General features: G+C 40.5%; 1 protein-coding gene across 3 annotated transcripts in view; it reads left to right on the plus strand.

Annotated features, from left to right (window-relative positions):
• LOC126412526 (protein tramtrack, beta isoform-like) overlaps positions 1-26314 on the plus strand; it is a 143566-nt gene that overhangs the window by 62529 nt on the left and 54723 nt on the right. For all 3 annotated transcript variants that reach the window (XR_007575303.1, XM_050082165.1, XM_050082163.1), the window contains exons 7-9: positions 19226-19309; positions 20070-20151; positions 21558-21794. Coding sequence is in view for 2 of the 3 variants with exons in the window: in XM_050082165.1 (XP_049938122.1) it covers positions 19226-19309; positions 20070-20151; positions 21558-21794 (403 nt within the window). In the remaining variant the exon portion in view is untranslated. The remainder of the gene's footprint in view (positions 1-19225; positions 19310-20069; positions 20152-21557; positions 21795-26314) is intronic.

Genomic DNA, 26314 nt, shown 5'->3' on the forward strand with positions numbered 1-26314 from the left:
TGTGACTGGGCGTATTGCATCGGTAACATTCCACATTTGATTTGAACACACGACGTTCTTCTTTTCGCATGTCGTTTGGGCATCTCAGTACTTCGACAAAACCAATTGCCTCTGCTGCTTCTTGACTGCTTTGTTTACTTCTTCCCCATACAACCCGTGGATGAATGTGTCAAGTGCTCTCTGATCGGCTTCGAAAAGCTGGACCCGGTTCTCATTTTCGTCCTCTACAAGCTCGTAAGTCTGAGCATTTATGTTTCGGATTCTATCAGGGAATTGCTCGATAGATTCGTCATGCTGCATGTGCAAACTATGAAGTTGCTCACGGTAGAATCTGATTGCATTTTTGCGTTTGAACCTCTGAACCACTACCGTTTTAAAATCATTGTAAACTTCTGTTTTCACACAAATTGGCTGCACACTAAAGAAATCTTGTGTGGCTCCTTGGATTCTCAATTTAGCAACTGCTAGCTTATCTCAATCAGTCTGTGAACCCAACAGAGCTGCACCTTCGAGTTTCTGAAAAAATACTTTCACATCTTCCTCAGGTTTTCCACTGAACACTGGTACAGATGGCAACAGTGAAAAGTTCTTTATTGGAACAGAAGTGCCGTCATGTGACAAATCAACCGGGAGGCTACACTCGCTTTTATCTGCTTTCAATTGTTGAATCTCTCTTTGTAGTTCTTCTATAACGGTTTGGAGATCAACCGTGTTACTCGCATTTGCGTCTACCATTTTGAATGCAGTCTATACCGGTCACTCAATACAGAAAAATTTAAAATCCATCACTGCCTTTTGTTTTAAGCCAATCTGACTAAACTAACCTGAATTCCAGCGCTGGATGTCCTTGGCTGACTGTTAGTTTTCCGAAAATAATCCCACACCTGGCACCACTTTTCTAACGGTGTCTTTTGGACGGCTGAGTAAAATGTTGTTGCGTCCATTTGCTGTTAGGATGGGATGCATGGGCGGTAGTTCCGGGTAGTGCAGAATGTGGAACACGGAAAACTTAGTTTTACCATTCATTAACAAAGACGGTGCGACAATGCATTACGCGCGTCTGGTAACCCGTCATCACTGTGTCGAGAGCGGTACATGTTCACAACTGGCCGGTCTCAGACAGACTGCTCTTTGTTGCCGGTGGCTGTGTACACGCCACAGCGCGCGACTCAGATTGCGATTCCCGTCAGCATTCCACGTGATAAGCGCACAGCGCGGCAGCTCTGGCGCTGTCCGCTACAGCCGTACAATTCTACCGTTACAAGTACTTACATAAACCATAAACAGCTAACATTTACAGTGACACATTTGCTGGGTTCTTTTTTTGGCATGGCTGTACCAATGTAGGTAGTGGTAGATCCATGTCACACCATTAATTAGGTGATCTCTTTTGCTAAGTTGAACAATAGTCTTCCAGAGAGAAGTGTATGTGTGTCAACTTCACTTCAAAGCTATTTCTGTGTGAAAAAGTGCTGGATCGATAACATCTCTGGGTGGTCTGTGTCTGTTAGATGCACTCAGGTTACACTGTTTTAATTAGTCCTACTATGTGATCTTTTATTTTGGAGAGATATTCAGTTGAATTGTATGGGACATAGGTGAAGCAGATTTTGAGATTTAAATTTTTAAATGTAGGCTTATAAGATGATAAACCTATACGTCTATTATCAAGTTCGCTGTAGAAGAGCAGTTCATAAAAAGTTGCATATTAACTGCAGATAATTAGATACTATGGCGTTCTTCCAAAAACAAGGTTACAAAAAACAATTAATTAGCAAAACTTCATATTAATCAAGAAACATAAGGATACAGGATACCAACTGGTGGATGAAAGAGTTGTATGAGGTTAAAAGTTAAAGCACAAATTGTTGGGGAAGTTGCGGAATTTCATTTGTGGGGAATGAGGAAGAGAGAGAGAGGGAAAGAACAATAGTTGCTTTCAAGCAAGGAAACTAGCTTTTATGTCTTCCTATAACTTGAATTTGTATTTATGTTAAGAAATTTCTTGCTGTTGTCAGTCTGGATTTTATGATCTTTCTACATCTACTACTGTCAGTTATTTTGCTACCCAAATACACTGCTGGAAAATAAATCAGCACACCTGGAATGACGACATTGATTTTGATCGAATGACAGTGTATGCCAGCTGCGGGGTAGTAGATCTACTGATAATGGTTTCAACATTGTCTGCCAACCCATAGTGTAGTGGTGTAGCTACCAGAGGACCATCAGTACCTTTGCTTTAATAGGGTATGCCCACAGCCAGGAGGCTCAGTGTGGTGCGAATGTGTGAAGCAAGCAGGCAAACATGCCACACACTTGCATTCATCATTCTTACAGCCAGCTAAGTGAGATTGAAAGGGGTCAAATTGTGGACTTCTGAGTAACGGAATTAACGGAAAAGCCCTTTTGGTGAATTGCCACACAAGTTGGACTACTGCTTCAGTTGTGCAACTGTGGTGGCATCAGTGTGATGCGGTCCTACTCAAGTCTAGATTTATCGTTAAGTAGGAGTGGGGTGGGAGGGCTAGGCCAAGTTCCGGGGGGATCGAGCAATACAGGCTCCGACAGAGATTGCAAGTGGCACGCCTCAGAATAGGCAACGCTCTCCACTCAAATACGCACCCAAGGTACAGGGTACAGGATCACAGTTGGGTGCAGAACATCGGAAACCCATGTCTGCCCTGCAATGATCATAAATACAGACGTTTTTTGTCTTCCCAAACCTTTAACTCAGAAGAATGTATATAAAAGGATATACCAAATTATGGTCACTACGCGATCAAACCAACAACCGGGGCACAATTTCAATAATTCTCAGGCCTGTTGCGACCAAGAACTAGAACTATGTTAACTTGATGACAACGCTAATAATCAGTCGCCAGACCTGCTGCGACCCAAATACGCGTACATAAAAGAACTTACCAAACGAAAGCACTGGCATGTTGATAGACACACAAACATACACACAAAATTCAAGCTTTCACAACCAACGGTTGCTTCGTCAGGAAAGAGGGAAGGAGAGGGAAAGACGAAAGGATGTGGGTTTTAAGGGAGAGGGTAAGGAGTCATTCCAATCCCGGGAGCGGAAAGACTTACCTTAAGGGGAAAAAAGGACAGGTATACACTCGCGCGCGCACACACACACACACACACACACACACACACACACACACACACACACACACATATCCATCCGCACATATACAGACACAAGCAGACATGTGTAAAGGCAAAGAGTTTGGGCAGAGATGTCAGTCGAGGCAGAAGTACAGAGGCAAAGATGTTGTTGAATGTCAGGTGAGGTATGAGCGGCGGCAACTTGAAATTAGCGGAGGTTGAGGCCTGGTGGGTAACGCGAAGAGAAGATATACTGAAGGGCAAGTTTCTCCACCCTTTAACATGTTTTGGCGGCAACACAACCACCTAACCTTTGTGCACATCGTTGTTTACCGACCCAAGTTTACCACTTTTTCGACTTTTTTTATACCAGATCTCCAGTTGCTTTCTGGTTCACCTTTATCTCTCCCCATATATTTTTATTTTCATTTTCATTTCAGCCTCATGTTACACTTTCCACCTTCTAATACCATGTCACCCTCACACCATCCCCACAACGACCCCATTAAGTTTTATTTACATTCACTTCGCAAACATGCCTTCGCCCTAGCCAGATTACGGTCCCATATTTTATTTACTCAGGCTTGTGTGAGATTTGGCATTACTCTCAAAGGCCTGACACTTAAAGTTCCCATCTCTGGCTGTAACCCTTCTTTCCATCAGTCCCTCTACCAGTTCCAAACTGAACAATCCATTGCCCTCACCCACCTAATCCTTCACCTACACATCAACTCAGCCAATGAACACACCCGTCAACTCCTATCCTTAATAAAAGTCCTCAATCTTTTCTCTCTCACATCCACACTGTCTGTTCAGAGCATCCTCCTACAGGCCAACCGTAAATTAGAACAGCATGCCACCCTCCACCTCAAAAAACTATCCAATCTCCTGGTTTCCCACCTCCGGAAAGGCAACTCACTCACCCTTCACAACCTTTCCAGCAAACCTCAACCTCCTCTCATTGCACACAGACCCAGTCTCTCCCATCTACTCAGTCTCCCACTTCCAGCCCCACTCCCCCCCCCCCCCCCCCCCCCCCAAACCTCAAAATTCTAATCAACACAATCTGGAACCACAACACCCTAATTCAGTAGTTAACCTTTCCTCCAAACCTCTCTCCCAATCTGAAACCTCTGTCCTATCCAAAGGCCTCACCTTCAGCCCTACTCCCAGATTCAACCAAACAGCCCTCGTCAAAAAGTTACTGTCCTACACTCGTACTCTCTGCTGGAAATATCACTTTGCCATGAAGAAAAATGATCCTAATCCTACTCCTAATGAGCCAACTCCCCAAGACACTATCCGAATTGAACCCTGCCTGGAACAGTTCCGTCCTCCGTCACCGCGGGACCCACCTCCTCTTCCTCAAAATCACCCTCTCCAAACCTTCCAGGAATTTCTCACTTCCAGCCTTGCCTCTCAATCCTTCTTAAAAAAAACCTTAATCCTACTCCCACCATCACCACTGCAGAAGCCCAGGCTATCCGTGATCTGAAGGCTGACCGATCCATCGTCATTCTTCCGGCGGACAAGGGTTCCATGACCGTGGTAATTGATCGTCGGGAGTATGTGGCTGAGGGACTGCGTCAGCTTTCAGACAACACTACATACAAAGTTTGCCAAGGTAATCCCATTCCTGATGTCCAGGCAGAGCTTCAAGGAATCCTCAGAACCTTAGGCCCCCTGCAAAACCTTTCACCTGACTCCATCAACCTCCTGACCCCACCTACACCCCGCACCCCTACCTTCTACCTACTTCATAAAATTCACAAACCCAATCATCCTGGCCGCCCCATTGTAGCTGGTTACCAAGCCCCCACAGAACGTATCTCTGCCTACGTAGATCAACACCTTCAACCCATTACATGCAGTCTCCCATCCTTCATCAAAGACACCAACCACTTTCTCGAACGCCTGGAATCCTTACCCAGTCTGTTACCCCCGGAAACCATGCTTGTAACCATTGGTGCCACTTCCTTATACACAAATATTCCGCACGTCCAGGGCCTTGCTAACCTAACCTAACCTAACCTAATCATTGATGCCACTTCCTTATACACAACTATTCCGCATGTCCAGGGCCTCGCTGCGATGGAGCACTTCCTTTCAAGGCGATCACCTGCCACCCTAACTAAAACCTCTTTCCTCATTACCTTAGCCAGCGTCATCCTGACTCACAACTTCTTCACTTTCGAAGGCCAGACATACCAACAATTAAAGGGAACAGCCATGAGTACCAGGATAGTCCCCTCGTACGCCAACCTATTTATGGGTCGCTTAGAGGAAGCCTTCCTTGGTTACCCAGGCCTGCCAACCCAATGTTTGGTACAGATTTATTGATGACATCTTCATGATCTGGACTCACAGCGAAGAAGAACTCCAGAATTTCCTCTCCAACCTCAACTCCTTTGGTTCCACCAGATTCACCTGGTCCTACTCCAAATCCCATGCCACTTTCCTTGATGTTGACCTCCATCTGTCCAATGGCCAGCTTCACACATGCATCCACATCAAACCCACCAACAAGCAACAGTACCTCCATTATGACAGCTGCCACCCATTCCATATCAAACGGTCCCTTCCCTACAGCCTAACTCGTCGTGGCAAATGAATCTGCTCCAGTCCAGAATCCCTGAACCATTACACCAACAACCTGAAAACAGCTTTTTCATCCCGCAACTACCCTCCCGACCTGGTACAGAAGCAAATTACCAGAGCCACTTCCTCATCCCCTCAAACCCAGAACCTCCCACAGAAGAACCCCAAAAGCACCCTACTTGTGACAGGATACTTTCCGGGACTGGATCAGACTCTGAATGTGGCTCTCCAGCAGGGATACGACTTCCTCAAATCCTGCCCTGAAATGAGATCCATTCTTCATGAAATCCTCCCCGCTCCACCAAGAGTGTCTTTCCGCCGTCCACCTAACCTTCATAACCTCTTGGTTCATCCCTATGAAATCCCCAAACCACCTTCCTTACCCTCTGGAAAGAGCAATCTTACCACAAGAAACCGGGAACTCGATACTGCAAACAGCAGAACATGAGGCACATCGCCTCACCGCCCTTCTGTATGAGTAGCAACACAAACTGCAACGAGGCGTGGCTTCCCACCTCAAAACAGCTCACCGTATGATTTCATCCCGTTCACAAAACGCGTCCATCCACGCGGGCCACCTACCACCAAAACTGCCCGTACGCTAGTACGTCCTCTTTCACCGAAAGCCGCCAGTGATTGCACGCTAAACACCGTTATCCCCTCAGGCAATGCGCCAGAGTAAGGAGAGCAAGGCTCACAGTGGTGAACATCCTTGCAGCTGTAGACGAGGTTCTGTGTGTCCATGCAGCACAGCCACCTACTGAGCTCATCGTATTGTAAGGGCAGCAGTGGCAGATTTTACAGCTGTCACAGCACAGATAAGAGGGCTGATGAGCCCAGGCGTGTTATCATGAACTGTTGGAAACCAATTATTAGTAGTAGGTTTACAGGCACACACAACAGTAGCCGGTCTTCAATCACCCCACAGCATCGACGTGCATAGCTCGACTGTTGCAGTCAGAGGGTCACTTGGAAGATGGAATGGCACTCACTGGTCTTCAGTGATGAAAGCAGATTCTGCCTGCATGCAAGTGATTATTGTTTGCATGTACGACGTAGACCTGGTGTGCACCGTGTAGTCGAGTGCATTCGTCCAAGACTCAGTAGACAGTCCTTGTGGTATGAGGTATGAAAAAATATGTCTCATTCACCTAGGATACACTAACCAGTGCTCGGTATGTGCAGAATGTTGTTAGACCCATTATTTTGCCGTTCTTGCTACAGGGAGGTGATTTGTTGTTCCAGCAGGATAATGGTCGCCCACACACTGCCTGTGAAACTTAACGTGCCCTGCAATACGAGCATCATTTTCCCTGGACAGCATGATCTCCTGACTTGGCTCCAGTTGAGCATGTGTGGGATATGATAGGACGAGAAGGGCTCATGTGACTCGTCAATGAACAACTCTTACAAAACTACGTGAACAGGTCAAGTGAGTGTGGCATAACATATTCCAGGACAGTAATCGCCATCTGTGTGATCGACTGACTGCGATAGTCGGTGTCCACATTGCCACCCGTGTAGTGTACACCATGTACTAATACAGTGGAACCTCGCTTAGCAAGTGTAATTTGTTCCAGACTCTTATTCGTAGTGCGAAATACTTGTTAAGCAAAACAATTCATCCTGTATAAATGAATGTAAAGTATGATAATGCATTACATGTGGAAGAAGTACTAAAAGTTTTGTCTTATTCATGCCATTTATTCAAAGAAAATTATACATGCAGTGTTATGTACTTTTATTATTCATGATACATAACTAATTCTTTTTCACTAGGGAGCTATCTATGGTCATTAGTTTCTGCCGACACTTCAACACTTGGCAAAAATGCGACACAGCGTTATCCTCAAATAAGTTTGTAGTGTGCAAAGCCACTGCTTTATTGGGTTGATGATTTTTAGTGTATGATGCAGCTGATTTCCATGCTCTCACGTTTCTCTTGTTGTGCCAGAAAATTGCTTCTATGCTGTTACTGCCACCTACTCCTCCTCCTCGGAACTCCTCTCCACAACTTCCTGCTGTGAAACACGCTGCAACACCATAAGCTCTTTGATGGTCATTTCTTGGTTATGATCTTCAACAAGCTCACCAATATCATTGTTATCCACTTCTAATCCCGTGCTCTTGGCCAAAGGCACAATCTCGTTGAGTACAGTCTACACATGTACTGATTCAAATGCCTCAGAGGTACATTTAGTAGTGAGAGTTCTCTTGGTAACCCCTTCCCATGCCTTGTCGATGCTCTTGTCGCAGGCAGCAATATTGAAGTAATATTTCCAAAACACTCTGAGAGTGAAAGTGGTAGTTTCAGTCAGCTCAAAGCAATGCTCAAAGAGTGCTTCACTGTAGAGCTTTGTAAAGTTATAAATAGAAATAATCTGCTGGTCCATAGGCTGTAGTAATTAAGTTATGTTGAGAGGCAGAAATTGGATCTTGATAAATTTAAATTCTCAAAGGAGGTGGTCTTGTAGGCTTGGAGAATTTGCAGGAGCATTGTCCATAACAATCAAGACATGGAGTGGCAGATTCCCCTCAAGCAAATATTTTTTCTCCGGAAGACCAAGGACTTCATTGATACAATCACAAAAAATATCATGTGTCAGGCCTTGTTGTTATACCTCCACATCACATTTACTTGCTCTTCTAGACTTAACACTTCTTGAAGGCTCATGAAGTTTCTGAATGGTAAACAAGTAACAGTTTAATTTTCAAATCCCCGCTTGCATTGGCACAGAGTAGCAGTGTGAGAAACTCTAATTTTCTTGTGACTGTGCAATGCAATGCATTCTCCTCTGCTGTTATAAATGTACGCTTCGGAATCTTTTTCCGGAATAGACCCATCTTGACACAATTAAAAACCTGTTGTGGCAGATAATCCTCAGAATCTACAAGCATCTTAAAGTTGCTAATGAAGTTCTCCACTGTCTTTGTATTGAAGCTGGCTGCTTTGCAGTACCTCCCAATGCTGGTTCTTCTCTAAACTTCTCGAACCACCCACGGCTTTCCTTAAACACTTCTTCGGCCACTGATCCTGGTGTCTTCTTAACGAGGTCAGTGAAAACCATTCTCGCCTTTTTACAAATGATGTTCTCGTTAATAGTGTTGCATTGCAATTGCTTTTCATTACAATTCATAAGGAGCAACCTTTCAACATCGTCCAGAATATGAAACCATTGTTTAGATACTCTTGTCATTGCTTTGAAGCACCTATCTCCTTAATCTTGTCCTTATTCTTGAGGATAGTGCAGGTAGTTGATGTAGACCGATTTTATGTGCATGCTAAATCAGCAATGCTTACAACATGTTCATGTTTTCCAATGATTTTACATTTAATTTCTAAGGGCATTTTCTTTCTTTTATGGTTGTCTTCTTTCGGCTTTATCTTTGGGGCCGTTTCTATGAAGGTTATTAAAATTTGCAAAAAAAAAACAAAAAAACATGTGAATACAAGTGTAGAAAAATGTGAGAGTACAAGCTGCACTAAGATGGTAGCACTAAACACAGACTGCAGTATGTACTAAAGACAGTGTTCATATGCTGCCGCCAGCAATGAAAGGTGTTCATGTTGTTGAACGTTTTCCACACTGCTCACGAATGACTGGTGATCCATCACACTAAATCGTGGTCACTCATTAAGCGAGTATTTTTACAATTTGTTTTGCTCATTATGCGAATTGCTTGTTATGGGAGGTGCTCGTTAAGCGGCATTCCACTGTGTGTGTGTGTGTGTGGGGGGGGGGGGGGGGGGGGTTCAGTGTCGATCGATGCCTGGTACCTCAGAATGGCTCATGCTGTTGATCTGTAAATGTAATCATTTTGTGTACTCCATATGGACTGTTGCAACAATAAATCTTGAGTGAATTGGAAACCGCAAAATGGACGTACTAATTTTTTTCCGGCAGTGTAGCATAGTTCATTTACTGCTTTTATTGTCTCGTTCACTATTCTGATTCCTCCAGCATTACCTGATTTAATTCAACTATAGTCCAGTACACTGGTGTAGTTTTGTTCTTAAAACCTGTCCTCAAGACAGTAATATCCAGCTATTCAGTTGATCTTCCAACACCTTTCCTGATTCTGATATAATTTCAAAGTTGTTAGTAGACCATAAAGTTTTTATGTTCTTTTGAACTTTTAATACTATTTCCACATTTTTTGTGATGGGTTCCATTGCTGCGTGCTCAATGTACTGAATCATTAACATGGTGTAGAGGCTAAAACCCTAACTCACTCCCATCTTGACCAGTGTCACCCTCTCATCTCTGGCTAAGAACTGCAGGGTGTTACTACCTCCCACTCCCTGTATTTTATTCCTGATAAATTAAGAATTTCAAAGAACATATTCTACCAACATTGTCAAAAACTTCATCTAAGACTATAACTGTAGGTTTGCCATTTTTCAATTGATCTTCCAAAATAAGTCCTAATGACATGTTATTACAAGGTTTTTCTAGGAAGTAATGCTACTAGTTTATTCTGACAATTCTATTGACAGGGGTGTGTTCTACCTGTCAAACTATAGTTCAATTCTTTTATCTTGGCGGTTCGCGCATGCCCGCCAAGACGCGGGAGATTGCTGCGTTGCCAGTTGTACACGCCAAGAGAAGCAGCGCCATAGTATAGTTCGTAAACTTACGTTTAGGGGGGAGCGCACAGTTTATGAAGTAAAGCCACCACGGCCGCATTAACCCTTTCGCTGCTACAGAGACGTGCTCCCCGCATTCTGCGATGTCCGCGATTTTGTCATCATTGTATTGCTCGCCTGTGCAGACATATGGTGTTTCGACTGCTTTGACACACTTTATCATTCGATTTCATAAAAACTATTTGGCCCAAAAATTTGATTTTTACACATCTTCTTGACTGATACCTTCCCCCCATAAATGACTTAATTTTGTTTCGATGTTCAACGCAGTTATTGTGCAGCTTAGATGTAGTAAACCATTGCACGAAATTTTGAAGAGTTTGCAGAGGTAAAAGTCCATAGCGTATACTTTCCATATGGTCGATTTTAGTTGCCACTAGAAATTTCAAAAAATTACTTTCAAATGAATAAAATTCATGAAATAAGACACTTCGATATTGTTTTTTAATAAAGAAAATATTAAGCACCAAACAAGGTTTGAACTTAGAACCTCTCGTTTAGGAGCCATACACTTTAACCATTACGCTAACGCAGCTCGTCATTCAATGCATCTCCTGGAGGACTTAAAAATATCATGCAAAATACCGACAATCACTGTTGGTATGACTATGAATTACTCACGTTTCGTCGAAGTACAATAGGAAATAACAATTACCGCTTGTTCTTTTTTGCAAAAAGGCGGTTAGTGAGAATGATACAAACACCTTTCCTTGCTATTGCCTGAATTAGGAGGCTTATTGCTTGTTTGGTTTAATTAATTAATAGTATATGAAGCAATTGGTATAAAGAATGCTTTTTCCAAACTTCCTATAAAAGAAAGTCTGCTATCAAGACATAGCTTTTGTTCAATTACTTTATTAATGACTGATTCTAAAACTGAAGACACTCGTCCGTGCTCTGCACTGCAGTCGAGCTCTGGCAACGTCATTCTCTGTTCATTGGCTGACTGTGTTTTGTGACGTCAGATGCGCAGAACGACCCTAAACTCGGCCGCCGTCATAAATGATGCGCACTTTAGTTGATGGGGGTTGCTAGCTTCCCAACACGACCAAACCCATTTCCTCCAATGGTATGCAATCAAATTTGGTGTGAAAGGTGGAAAGTCTGCTGTTGAAATGTTTCCAGTTACTGTACAGACATTTTGGAATTAATGTCTGTCAAAACAGCAGGTGTTTCGATGGCACAGGATTTTTTGTGGAAGGCCAGGATGATGCTGAAAATAAAACTCAATCTGGACATCAGTGAACATCAGAAGGTGGAGGTTATGAGACTCGTGTGCATAAAAATTTGAACACTGACTATAGAATGATTGTTTGACGGATAACAATTGTAGAAGAAGAAAGTGTGTGCAAAAATAGTCTCAAAAATTTTGGCTGGCGGCCACAAGTGCTAGTTTGTGCTGAACTTTGAGGGTTGTGTGGAAATGATGATATGTTTTTGGCCAATGTGTAATGGGACATGAGTTGTAGGTTTTTTCATACTATCCTGAGACAAATAGGCAGAATTCTGAGCGGGACACCCCGCCCACTGCTCTCCAAGAAGACCAGCATGAGCAGATCGAATGTGAAAGTAATGTTCATTGTTTTTTACAATGCTAGTGGTATACACCACAGGTTCATATTTTCTGGACAGACCATCAGTGCTGCCTTTATATGAAAGTGCTCAAAGACTGAAGAAATAGGACCTTGCATGTCAGGCCACAATCACTAGTTCAGAAACTCCACCGAGATAATGTGTCTAGCCACACTGCTTTCTATGTGAGGGTTATATGGTCAAAAATGACATGGCAACATCCTCCTACATTTCTGAACTATCCCCCCCTGCCCCCCCTGGCTCAAGATACCTCGAAAGGGCACTTGTTTCGAGACAATCAACAATGTGAAAGCTGCTGTTACTGTGCCCTATAGGAAATTCCAACCCACGCCTTCCAGGATGCTGAAAACTCTTGGAAATCTTACTGACTAAAATGTATTGGCCCAGGTGGGTCCGGCCTGAAAAAATTTTGATGAATTGTACTGTTTTAATCAGTAAATCAGTTTTTATGGGCTCAGTGACATTGTGTTCTGGATAAACCGGTACATTTCTCTGGAACCTAAACTAATTTTACTTGTGGTCAGTTTCAACCTTACTTTTTATTCTCATGTAAATAATTAATATTGTAATTTTGCAGCAATGACTTACGGAACAAATGGTTTGGCAATTTTAACATGTGTTATTGGGATTACTACATTCTTCTTCAAGTCTCTGGTTATTTCAGCAATCCTTATATATCTTGAATATTATCTGTAACAGTTTTGGTCGTTTCTTCCAAAGATGTTCATACTTCTCAAGGAGATTATTTTGCTCCAGGTGCCTTGTTTCCATGTAAGTCTTTCAGAGCTCCAGCAAATTTTTCTTGCAGTACCACTCTGCCATCTCATCTCCACCTTACCTTTCATTTTCCCCCTCTTTGCTTCACACTAGTTTGTCATCTGAGCTCTTTATATTCATTCTGCTGCTTTTCTTTTGTCCAGAGATTTCTTTAGTTTTCCTATAAGCTGCATATATCTTTTGCTTTGTAATGCGTAATTCTACAGCTTTAGATTTCTCTTCTAACTTGTCTGTGTAACCATTTTGCATTTTGTCAACATCATTTCCTAGACATCTATATTCCTTTCTGTGGGCTTTTTTGCCTTGTTTCTATACTGTCTCCTTTCATCAGTTGAATTAAATTCCTTATGTGGTGTCCAAGGATTTCTGCTGGATCTTGCCTTTTTGCTCATGTGATCCTCTACTGGCTTCACTATTTCATCACTTACAGCTACTTGATTATTTCCCGTTTTATTCAGTATTTGCCCAATGCTCGTTTCGCAACTCTCAAGAAGCTCTGGTTCTTCATCATATCCAGGTCCCAGGTCCCCTCTCTCTGATTTGTTACTGTCTGTAGTTTCTTCAGTTTGTATCTGTAGCTTGTAATCGAGAAATTTTGGTCAGAGTCCACAATGGCTCCTGGTAATGTTGGGCAGTTTAAAATCTGATTTCAAAATCCCTTACTTGTCATTATGTTAGGGCCTAGGCATCTCACCATGTAGTGATTCAGCTTGGTGGATACTTGTTGTGAGTAATCGACAAAAATTAATTTCAGAATTTCTTCTGATCTACAAGAGCCTTAAATATAGCATAAATTACAAAACGGCTCTGTAGCCTAGTGGTTAATTTACTTGCTGAATGCTGAGAACTTAAGTTTAAATACTGTCAAATGTAATCAATGTTTTAAAATCTTTATTGAAAAGGATGTGACCATTATTGTCATTAATATTTTTCCCCCTTTCTGATACTTTCTTTAATAGTTTTAATCATGATATTAACTATTTTGCTTGTCCCAATCTTTTATTCCTGTAGTCTTTGCCCATGTGATTTGAATTCTTGTATATATTTACTTCAATTTAATTCCATGCTTTTCATCTTTTTGAGTTTCACCCATGTTGTTGCAGTTGTAAGTCCCGTTAGTCATTTTGCATTAATTTTTATTTTATTTATAAAACAATGTTAATTCTGCATTATTTTGTTCATTGTGTGTGAGCATAACTTGTATTAAATGTTTGTGTGCTGTTTATCATCCAAAGAAGTGTACATGTTGCAAAGAAAACAAAATTTTCATTGCCATTGTGCAGTCAGCATAAATAATTATTTCGTCTATTGTTTTTAAGAAATAGAATTATGTTTTCAAACATTTAAATATAAGAAAGATAAAGAAAAACAATTAAATCACATGGACAAAGATTGCAAATGGAAAAAAGAATAGAAGGCAGTAAAAAATCAGAAGAAATTAAAAAGTTACTGCAATGATTAAAATGATGTGACAAAGTATTACAAATGAAGAAAGTACATTTAAAACAGTTAATTGAAAAAAAAAAGTAGTCCTTTTGATAAAATCATAGAAAATAAGTAGGTTGCGTACAATAGGATTTGAACCCACAACCTTCAGTGTGCATGTCAAGTAACTCTACAGCTAGGCTACAGAGCCATTTTGTAATTAATGTCATTTTTAATGCTCTAGTGGATTATAAGAAATTCTGAAATTCTGTTTTGTTGATACTCGCAAACTAGAACTCACCATGGTGAATGGTTGCAGTTTATTGTAACCTACACCACCATATTCGTAGGTGGTCTCAGAAAGTTGATCTCGCACCTTGGGACATTTCCTTGTGAGTTGTGCTCTGTGAAAAATTCTGCTAGGCAGCTTTCCATGCATTTCTTTCCCACAGTCCCCGTTCTCCTCAAGTGTTTCCTTCTCTTCCTTTTCCTCTTATCAAATTCCAGCACCCTGTCACAATTAAATTTTTGTTCTCTCCCCCCCCCCCTCCCCCGCCCCCCTCCCCCCCCCCCCACCCCCTCCCCCACCCCAATGAATTAAATAATTCCTTTTATTTCATCAGATACCCTTTCAGTCCCATGTTCATTTGTGGTGGGTCTTGGCGTTGTGACTATTTTGGCTAAAATTCTTTCTGCTGCTGCATTTTGGTATTTCCTGCTGTGTGTAACTTGTGTAACTTCATTCTATAAATTTTTCTATTTAAGTTCTCTAACACTCCTACTCGATGAAGGGGACATCTCTCTTTGGGCATAGGGAAATAAAAAGTATGCTGAATATGATGATATAATTTTATTCTGTACACTTTTGTCTTGAAGAAATATTCTTTGTGTTCGCATCGGACACTCTATGTAACTGCTGCACTGGGTGGAAGCACCGAACTGGGACATTGGTCATCAGCGTAAATTCCCAGAGCTCTGCCATTGGACCTGTAATAACAAAATAATTTTGCATAAGGCTGCAGTCACAGTGGCACTGGTATCTTGTGGAGTCCATGAATGACAGACAGCTGAAGACAGCTGACCTTTTCAAATCAGAATGCCACTATGTGCATGGTCACAATGTAGTCAATCTCATTGCTCAAACATACGGATTTTAAGTGACACTCAGTGAAATTCAAATCAGTTTGTTTTCTTCAGCCATATTGACCGACACAACACGAAACATTGATTGTGAGAAAGTGATAAGTGTAGTCACAGGAGGAGTTTGTGGCGTCTTGAGGACGAAAAATGTCGTAATTGAGATACAGTTTGGAATTTGTGAACTGAAGTTGCAGTTTTAGTGGAAACCACAAGTAGAGAAAAACTTCATCAGAAATTTTAAATGTAAATTACAACCACAAAAAATAATTTGTTTAAGTGAGAAGGATGGTGTATCTTATACCTGGAAAGTTACTGTAGTGGATCTTTTTTGGGTTGTGGTAGGTGGAAATTGGCTGTCTAGAATTTGTTATTACTGCCTACTGGCATTTTTATGCCAGTAGGGTGGTGATTCTGTTACATGAAGTAGTTTGCAAATGCGGCGTATGGGTTTCCACTTCTCATTGCATTAGGTGTTTAGAATATCTTATTTGAAACTTCATGTCTGCACAACTTCAAAAATAAATTCAGCAAAACAGTGTTTGTAATCTTGTTTTTCAAGATCACCATGAATCATCTTGAGCTTGTAAAGCTGATGACCCAACATGAAACACGTTTGGATAACAAAAGATAATTTCGAGTACTTGTAGGGGTGTTATTTGAGCTCTGTTAAAACATAAAATACCCACATTAAAAATGCAGTTCTGCCTCAGCCAAAAGTAGCAATGATATTTCGGTTTTCAACATCTGGTGATTACAACTTTCCATTATTTAGGCCTGTATTATGTTCTGTAAAGTACAATTTCCAAGTTTTAGTGTGGTATGTTGGCTGCTATTTACGATGCGCTAAAAACTAATTTAAAAGCTAACATTTTCATTCTTGCACCCTAAATACTACAAAATTTATTCTGTACAAAGTTTTGGAGCTATGCTTCATGCAAGCGCACTAAAAGACACTATAATTTAGTATATTTTCTTTAATAAAAACTGCTCTTAATAAGAAATAATGGTTCCACCAGAAATCTTCTTACTTCCTTTGTCAAATCCACTGGGCAAGTGTTTAAAGTGCCTTGAAGTTTCCAGTACTAGAATCTGATTATCTGAATGTACATTCAGTATTGCATTAATTTACAACATTTTTTTAATGAGCTTCTTTGAAACCATAAATCTATCTTTCATTAATTAAATAATACTTGCATACTAACACAGATTTTATCCATGTATCATACAATAGAATCATATCTACTTTCTATGCATACGTGAATCATTGTGTGTTCACAACCTCATTGGCAAAACCTTTATACATTGAAGTCGCACATTATACCTCTGTAGCATAATAAATATTTGGAACATGTTTTGGAGAGACCCTTACTACGGTGTATCTTTGAAACTACATATTTTCATAATAAACATGCTTAAATATGAAAAATGTCACATACAGCAATTAGCTTCAGAGGTGGCTGTCTCCTTGGACGCTAACCCATGGTCGGAGAAGCATTACGACATCTCGAAGCTAAAGCGTTTTTGACATTTGTTGCATGGCGTTTTTGCCTTGTCGGACGTTTTTGCATTCTGGGACATTTTTGCCTTGTCGGACGTTTTTGCCTTGTCAGATGTTTTTGCATTGTCTGGCAATTCCAGTAACTGAGGACAGAGTGTACAGTACTCACTATGTTCTTTTCGAGACAGATGTAGTTCATTTACATACATTCGGCGTTGTTTTAATAGCAAATGCTGCATTGCAGCACTCATCTCCAAACACAGAGGCATCATGGTATCCATCCCAGCCTTGAAGCTTAAAATCTAGCCTACTTCGTAGGTAGAATAGATTCTAACCACCTTGACCCCACCAAAAACTGGCAAAGGAGGTCGGATGCACCATGACTGAGCTGTCGGCTGATGTTATCAGCTGACTTCTGATGACTGTTCAATGCTACTGTGAACACTGCCTAAGCCATTTTCAATTATTGTCCATCAGCCTAAAGAGATAATTGAAAAATACTAAGATCTAACAAAATAGTGACGTGTTGAGTATTGAGACAAATATAATTTTCTTTGCCCAAAAAATTGAGACAGAAGTGAGCATAGAAAATAGACTTTTGAAAATATCACAAAACATCTTTGTGCGCTGATAGAGAATTCAATTCAGAATGCTGGCATCAAATTATGATCAAAATCATATGTATCATTCTCAGATTATGTTTCCCGCAAACTTGAAAAATACAGTTTTGAGAAAAATGTGTTTGAAGTTTTGGGTTACATTTTATTTCGTTAAGTTAAACATACATCTAGTCAGTGGTCTCCGGTCCATACAACAATCCTTTCAGATCCAAAAGGAGGTTCTCCGTCTTCTTCATGCCCATGTTGGTCCTGTGGACCTCTTTAACAGCTTCTGTCATTTGCTGCTCTACTTGCTCGATACACTTTTTCTCTGCTTTTGTGCAGAAGTTGTAAAAGACTGGTCTGATCTCAAGTTCTAACCTATTCATAATTTCCACAATCCCTGTTAGGCATTGGAATTGTGTGCTGACACTTTGGTCGCCGTGTCGACTATTTTTTTTTTTTTTTTCTGTGAATCGTTTTTAGAGAAACTTTTTGCAAATTGTCTTGTAACTTGATATGAAGTGTCTGGCAAATTTGAATGAACACTACAATAACTTAGACAACTTGGAGAACATTATAAGCAAAAAAGAATGTTCCAAAGAGGACTACCCTGTTAAGGAATGTAACTTCTTTTTGTTCCTAGTTACTGTGTTTTCCTGAATATTATGCTCTCAGATATCTAGTACACCTCTGAAACATTTGACCTGAGAAGGTGCCATTATTATTAAACCAAACAATATACAGCGGAACCTCAATTTCACGTTCTCTGATTTTATGTTTTTCATGATTCTGTGGCATATGCCCCTGTGAAAGACCCGTGAAATCAATGCTAAAAGTTCACCCATTTAACATCTCTTCCTAGTAAGGTTTACCTCAATTCTAAGTTCTTACTCAGTGTCTCATTTGACTTCACTCCGTTTTCATCCTATTGACGTTTGATGTGACTGAACGAGTTATAAGTGGCACAGAAGGCAGATGGTTCTTACCATGAGTGGTGGCGAAGTTACGGGAACATTTTTGCTGTTGGGGAGAGGGAAGACGTGAGAGAGGAAATGCTGATGTAATCCACTATTTGTGTTGCCAACACAACTTGTTATATTCAGCTTCACCGTGCAATTATGGTACTCCTACTGCTAGGTTGCAGTGGTAGTCTAAAATAATGCCTCTCTTTCATGTGCTTTAACCAGGAGAAAATTACCTAGTAATATACAGAAAAGAATGGTTGACGTAATTAATAGTAAATACTTAAAGTGCTTATTTAACTGTTTAACATGTAAGTACCAACTTTCTTTGGTATCTGGATTATTACATTTAAAAATGTTGATAAAGAAACTGATATTAAAAAAATTACGAGAGAGGAAAGAAAGTTATAGTGGCAGAAATGATACTGAATTCATGAAGTGAGATGATAAGAGTGGAATGGAAAATTGAGATATAATGCTTGGAGAGTAAGCATTTTCAGAAGAGATCATTGACAGATAGTGGATCTTGTAGTGTTTGGCACCATTTGTTTTATTATTATTATTATTTCTCCAGAGCTCATTTATTGTGTGTGTAAGGTAGAAATTGGCCACTTCTATAACATCAGTATACATTATAGTGGAAAACTGTACCCAGACCTTTTATAATTCAACATCTTAACAGTTTTTCTGAACCTCCAACTCAAATTTCCCTAGCTCACGCATGTGACAAAAGCACTGGGTCTTCAGTTCACTTGACAATTTGCTTGTGCTACAGCATCACCTGAAGTATTGTGAACATCTGACAATTGTGAAATGTTGATTCATTTTAGATTGTTCTTTTATTTTGTGTTTTTACTTTCAGATAAAGGTAGAGCCTCCAGACATAAGGGACATTGATGAGGAAGGTTGTGGCAGTTGGGAACCACCAAAGTTAGTGATAGACATGGTAAGCATCTTCCTCCTTGACTATTTGGTGCATGGTCAGCACATCTTGGCACAGTGTTACACCGTCCGGGTTATCTGGATACTTCCCACTGACACCAACCTATCAGAACTCCGGAGATGGGAACTTGCCCTTCAATATTTTCTCTCTTCCCATTTCCCACCAGGCCTCAACCTCCACTAATTTCAAGTTGCCGCCTCCCGTACATCACTTGTCATTCAACAACATCTTTGGCCCTATACTTCCGCCTTGGCTGATGTCTCTGCCCAACCTCTCTGCCTTTACACATGTCTGCCTGTGTCTGTATATGTGCAGATGGATATGTGTGTGTGTGTGTGTGTGCGCGCGCAAGTGTATACCTGTCCTTTATCCCCCCTAAGGTAAGTCTTTTCGCTCCCGGGATTGGAATGACTCTTTACCCTCTCTCTTAAAACCCACATCCTTTTGTCTTTCCCTCTCCTTCCCTCTTTCCTGATGAAGCAACCTAGGGTTGCGAAAGCTTGAAATTTGTGTGTGTGTTTGTGTGTTTTTTATTGTGTCTATCTACCAGCGCTTTCTCGTTTGGTAAGTCACAGCATCTTTGTTTTTTATATATATTTTCCCCACGTGGAATGTGTCTTTCTATTATACTCATACCATTAATTTGAACCCTATATCATATAGTCATAGACATGGTAAGAATCTTCCTTCTAGACCATATCTTATTCATTTACATTTTCAGTGTTGGCATACTTGTGTTTTAAGTTTTCACATACCGTTTCAGCCTGATGGGAAAGAAAATAGCACTAAGACTGAGTCCATGTCCAAGAGCAAGTCTTCAACAAGAGGACATAAAACTACTAAGGGTAATTTCAAAATTTAAATTTCTGTAAAAACTTAAGTTTCAGTAACTCAACTGCATAATATTTTTGCAGGAAGGGTAAAATTCTTGCATGTCTTCTTTCTCTTGTTTAGTTGTATTTGCTATAGAGACCCCCCCCCCCCCCCCCCCCCCCACACACACACACACACTCATTCCTATGTTGAATTATAGGATCTTAAATAGTTAAATGCCAGCGAAATCAGTATTTTCTATTTGTAGATAGAAGACACAGACAGATATGGAGAGAGACCAGGAGGGTCTCTTGTCTAAAACGAAGAAATTTAGTTGTAGCCAGTATCAGTTAGTGAGTTGAAATTTATATTAAAATGATACACAATATAACTCCACTTTTACATTCTCTGAATTAACATTTTCCCTGCATGTACTTAATTTTCAATTTTATTTTGTGTGTGTTGCTTAATTTTTTTTTATTGTTAATTTGCACTTCCTCATGTGTTACCATGATAATAAATTCCTACCGTTTACATGTAATTAAACAATGTTCATAGAGAGAAACAGAAAAATAATGGCATCATTGACATAAAATGATGCTGGCAGTGTGTTGGCTTTTTAAGTAGCATTCACAAACATTGGTGGGGGAGGGGACCATAACATGCATCAGCTATGATATGCAGGAATACATCTTGATTTGCAAGGTATTTGTTTGGTTGAGACCTGACATTAGAGCTAAAATTGTACTGTGCTTTTCAACTGATTTCATGTCTACAGAATTATATTTCATTGTGCTGCAATGTATCCACACACAAATAACAAAATTGTAGTGACTTTTATGGAACGCAATTCTCTCAATGGATCTACCCTTCACACACACACACACACACACACACACACACACACACACACAAGCCAGCAAAAATTCACTAGAAGAATTTGAAGCAAACTATAATTCTGAATGTTTTGGTAAAAATGTATGAACTATCAATGTGTCCATGAAATGAAATGTAAATCTTATGTAAGACTAAGGATTTCAAATGTAAGGTAAGTAAAATTAATAAAATTACTTACTGATGTTTTGTAAAGTACTAGTATGTTCTTCAAAAGTAATTTCCTACCATTTACATTTTCCTGTAATTTACACTATTTTTTTCAAGTCCCTTGAAAAGTCTAAAAGTGGTGGTTTGACTGAAATATGAATTTTCTGTCAGTTATATGTGTCTTCTTTCTTTTATTATGCTTGTGGCACCTATTTGTCTACCATGTATTGAAGCATGTTACTTCTCTCCTTCCTGAGCAAGGAACTGTTAGTTCCAAAAGCTATATTAAGTATCAGATTTCTCATTTTATTTTGTTTAATAACTTAACCTAAACTGAGTAATCGGGAATGCTGTACATTTTGTGCTAAAAATTAATTTCTTGTGCTTCACATAGGTGGGTCGCCATCAGAACGTGCTAATACTCGCAATGCAGATTACAGTCAAGCTGCCGGAAGTAGCAACGATCAGGAAGATAAAGTCCTGACTGCAGTTCAAGAGCAAGAATTGGAGCTGGAACGTAGGCAGGCATGTGAGTGGTTGCGGAAAAGAGCTGGGAAGATACCGAGACCTCCAAATGCGTTTATGATATTTGCAAATGAATGGAGGCGCAAACTCGCTTTTGAGCATCCAAGTAAGTAATTTGTCGGTATGTATTACACCAAATACTATTAGAAAATGTTGCTAAATGTGAAAGAGTAAGATCGTTCATGGCAGCCAGAGACAGTGAAACTCATGCTGAAGTCTGAAATGTGACTGGCGAAAGATTAGAATCTGAAATACATTGCAGTGATGTGACTGATGTAAATCAATAGTGCGCTATATGTAACAATTGTCAGAGGTACTCAAATTGCAAAAAAAAAAATTAAAATAGTGTTTAATTTCTAGTTGTTGTTGTTGTTGTGGTCTTCAGTTCTGAGACTGGTTTGATGCAGCTCTCCATGCTACCCTATCATGTGCAAGTTTCTTCATCTCCCAGTACCTACTGCAACCTACATCCTTCTGAAACTGCTTAGTGTATTCATCTCTTGGTCTCCCTCTACGATTTTTACCCTCCACACTGCCCTCCAATGCTAAATTTGTGATCCCTTGATGCCTCAGAACATGTCCTACTAACTGGCCCCTTCTTCTCGTCAAATTGTGCCACAAACTCCTCTTCTCCCCAATTCTATCCAATACCTCCTTATTAGTTATGTGATCTACTCATCTAATCTTCAGGATTCTTCTGTAGCACCACATTTCGAAAGCTTCTATTCTCTTCCTGTCCAAACTATTTATCGTCCATGTTTCAGTTCCATACATGGCTACACTCCATACGAATACTTTCAGAAAAGACTTCCTGACACTTAAATCTATACTTGATGTTAACAAATTTCTCTTCTTCAGGAAAGCTTTCCTTGCCATTGCCAGTCTACATTTTATATCCTCTCTACTTCGACTATCATCAGTTATTTTGCTCCCCAAATAGCAAAACTCCTTTCCTACTTTAAGTGTCTCATTTCCTTATCTAATTCCCTCAGCATCGCCCGACTTAATTCGACTACATTCCATTATCCTCGTTTTGCTTTTGTTGATGTTCATCTTATACCCTCCTTTCAAGACACAGTCCATTCCGTTCAACTGCTCTTCCAAATCCTTTGCTGTTTCTGACAGAATTACAATGTCATCGTCGAATCTCAAAGTTTTTATTTCTTCTCCATGGATTTTAATACCTACTCCGAATTTTTCTTTTGTTTCATTTACTGCTTGCTCAATATACAGATTGAATAACATTGGGGAGAGGCTACAACCCTGTCTCACTCCCTTCCCAACCACTGCTTCCCTTTCATGTCCCTCGACTCTTATAACTGCCATCTGGTTTCTGTACAAATTGTAAATAGCCTTTCGCTCCCTGTATTTTACCCTTACCACCTTTAGAATTTGAAAGAGAGTATTCCAGTCAACATTGTCAAAAGCTTTCTCTAAGTCTACAAATGCTAGAAATGTAGGTTTGCCTTTCCTTAATCTTTCTTCTAAGATAAGTCGTAAGGTCAGTATTGCCTCACGTGTTCCAATATTTCTACGGAATCCAAACTGATCTTCCCCGAGGTCGGCTTCTACCAGTTTTTCCATTCGTCTGTAAAGAATTCGCATTAGTATTTTGCACCTGTGACTTATTAAACTAATAGTTCGGTAATTTTCACATCTGTCAACACCTGCTTTCTTTGGGATTGGAATTATTATATTCTTCTTGAAGTCTGAGGGTATTTCGCCTGTCTCATACGTCTTGCTCACCAGATGGTAGAGTTTTGTCAGGACTGGCTCTCCCAAGGCCGTCAGTAGTTCTAATGGAATGTTGTCTACTCCTGGGGCCTTGTTTCGACTCGGGTCTTTTAGCGCTCTGTCAAACTCTTCATGCAGTATCGTATCTCCCATTTCATCTTCATCTACATTCTCTTTCATTTCCATAATATTGTCCTCAAGTACATTGCCCTTGTATAGACCCTCTATACACTCCTTCCACCTTTCTGCTTTCCCTTCTTTGCCTAGAACTAGGTTTCCATCTGAGTTCTTGATATTCATACAAGTGGTTTTCTTTTCTCCAAAGGTCTCCTTAATTTTCCTGTAGGCAGTATCTATCTTACCCCAGTGAGATAAGCATGTACATCCTTACATTTGTCCTCTAGCCGTCCCTGCTTAGCCATTTTGCACTTCCTGTCGATCTCATTTTTGAGACGCTTGTATTCCTTTTTGCCTGCTTCATTTACTGCATTCTTATATTTTCTCCATTCATCAATTAAATTCAATATTTCTTCTGTAACCCAAGGAGTTCTACTAGCCCTTGTCTTTTTACCTACTTGATCCTCTGCTGCCTTAACTACTTCATCCCTCAAAGCTACCCATTCTTCTTCTACTGTTTTTCTTTCCCCCCATTCCTGCCATTTGTTCCCTTACGCTCTCCCTGAATCTCTGCACAACCTCTGGTGCTTTCAGTTTATCCAGGTCCCATCTCCTTAAATTCCCACTTTTTTGCAGTTTCTTCAGTTTTAATCTACAGTTCATAACCAATAGATTGTGGTCAGAATCCACATCTGCCCCTGGAAATGTCTTACAATTTAAAACCTGGTTCCTAAATCTCTGTCTTACCATTATATAATCTATCTGAAACCTTCTAGTATCTCCAGGGTTCTTCCATGTATACAAGCTTCTTTCATGATTCTTGAACCAAGTGTTAGCTATGATTAAGTTATGCTCTGTGCAAAATTCTACCAGGCGGCTTCCTCTTTCATTTCTTACCCTCGATCCATATTCACCTACTATGTTTTCTTCTCTTCTTTTTCCTACTGTCGAATTCCAGTCACCCATGACTATTAAATTTTCGTCTCCCTTCACTACCTGAATAATTTCTTTTATCTCATCATACATTTCATCAATTTCTTCATCATCTGCAGAGCTAGTTGGCATATAAACTTGTACTACTGTAGTAGGCATGGGCTTCGTATCTATCTTGGCCACAATAATGTGTTCACTATGCTGTTTGTAGTAGCTTATCCACTCTCCTATTTTTCTATTCATTATTAAACCTACTCCTGCATTACCCTATTTGATTTTGTATTTACAACCCTGTATTCACCTGACCAAAAGTTTTGTTCCTCCTGCCACCGAACTTCACTAATTCCCACATAACAAACTTTAACCTATCCATTTCCCTTTTTAAATTTTCTAACCTACCTGCCCGATTAAGGGATCTGACATTCCACGCTCCGATCCATAGAACGTCAGTTTTCTTTCTCCTGATAACGACGTCCTCTTGAGTAGTCCCCGCCCGGAGATCCGAATGGGGGACTATTTTACCTCCGGAATATTTTACCCAAGAGGACGCCATCATCAGTTAACCATACAGTAAAGCTGCATGCCCTCGGGAAAAATTACGGCTGTAGCTTCCTCTTGCTTTCAGCTGTTCGCAGTACCAGCACAGCAAGGCTGTTTTGGTTATTGTTACAAGGCCAGATCAGTCAATCATCCAGACTGTTGCTCCTGCAACTACTGAAAAGGCTGCTGCCCCTCTTCAGGAACCACACGTTTGTCTGGCCTCTTAAGAGATACCCCTCCGTTGTGGTTGCACCTACGGCAAGGCCATCTGTATCGCCTCCCCACCAACAGCAAGGTCCATGGTTCATGGGGGGGGGGGGGGGGGGGGGAGTTCTAGTTAATACTTTGAAAATAATATTTAATTTCTACCTTAATACTTGAGAAAGAATATTTAATTTCTGCCTTAATACTGCAGAAAGAATACTTAATTTTTACCGTAATACGTCATTGGAAAGGTTTTGATAAAAATTAGGACTTACCATATGATTTAGGTGCCTGAATTATGTAATTAATGATTACCTTTGCCCCCCCTCAATAAGATCTCTATCTGGCATATTAAACTGCAATATAAAGCATCATCCCCCCCCACTCTCTCTCTCTCTCTCTCTCTCTCTCCCTCCCTCTCTCTCTTTCTCTCTCTCCCTCCCTCCCTCCCTCCCCTCCTCCCCCCTCCCTCATTTGTGTGTGTGTGAGAGAGAGAGAGAGAGAGAGAGAGAGAGAGAGAGAGAGAGAGAGAGAGAGAGCTATCAGTGTTTCAGCTTAATATTGCAATATTTTGTAGCACCAGCTGAGTCTACCATTAAAAAAGGAATATTTTTGGCAATAGGGTTCATTGTGGATCAGATGTGTAGAGTGAGTGGGCGCCATGCCACTGAGGCGCACTAGAGTTTTTTACAGCAGGCAGGGCAAGTTTGAGAGCAGACAGATTGTGGCTTCTGGAGGCTGAAATGTATTTTGCTGGCAGTAGGATCATTCTACGATCAACTGCAAATGCTGGTACTCCAAATTTTCTCAATAGTGTTCCTTGAAAAGAATGTCACCTTTCCTCCATGTGTTCCCATTTGAGTTCCCAAAACATCTCCTTAACACTTGCGTGTTATTCAAGCGTACGGATAATAAATCTACAGGCCCCCCATTGAATTACTTCCAAGTCTTCTTTTATCCAACCTGGTGCGGATCCCAAAACTTGAGTAGTACCTCAAGAATAGGTCGCGCACTAGCATTCTACATTCGGTGCCCTTATAGGTTAATCACACTTTCTGAAAATTCTGCCAATAAACCAAAGTCAGTAACTCTCCTTAC

This window comes from Schistocerca serialis, chromosome 7, assembly GCF_023864345.2.
Source record: "Schistocerca serialis cubense isolate TAMUIC-IGC-003099 chromosome 7, iqSchSeri2.2, whole genome shotgun sequence".
In the NCBI taxonomy this organism is placed as follows: Eukaryota; Metazoa; Arthropoda; class Insecta; order Orthoptera; family Acrididae; genus Schistocerca; species Schistocerca serialis.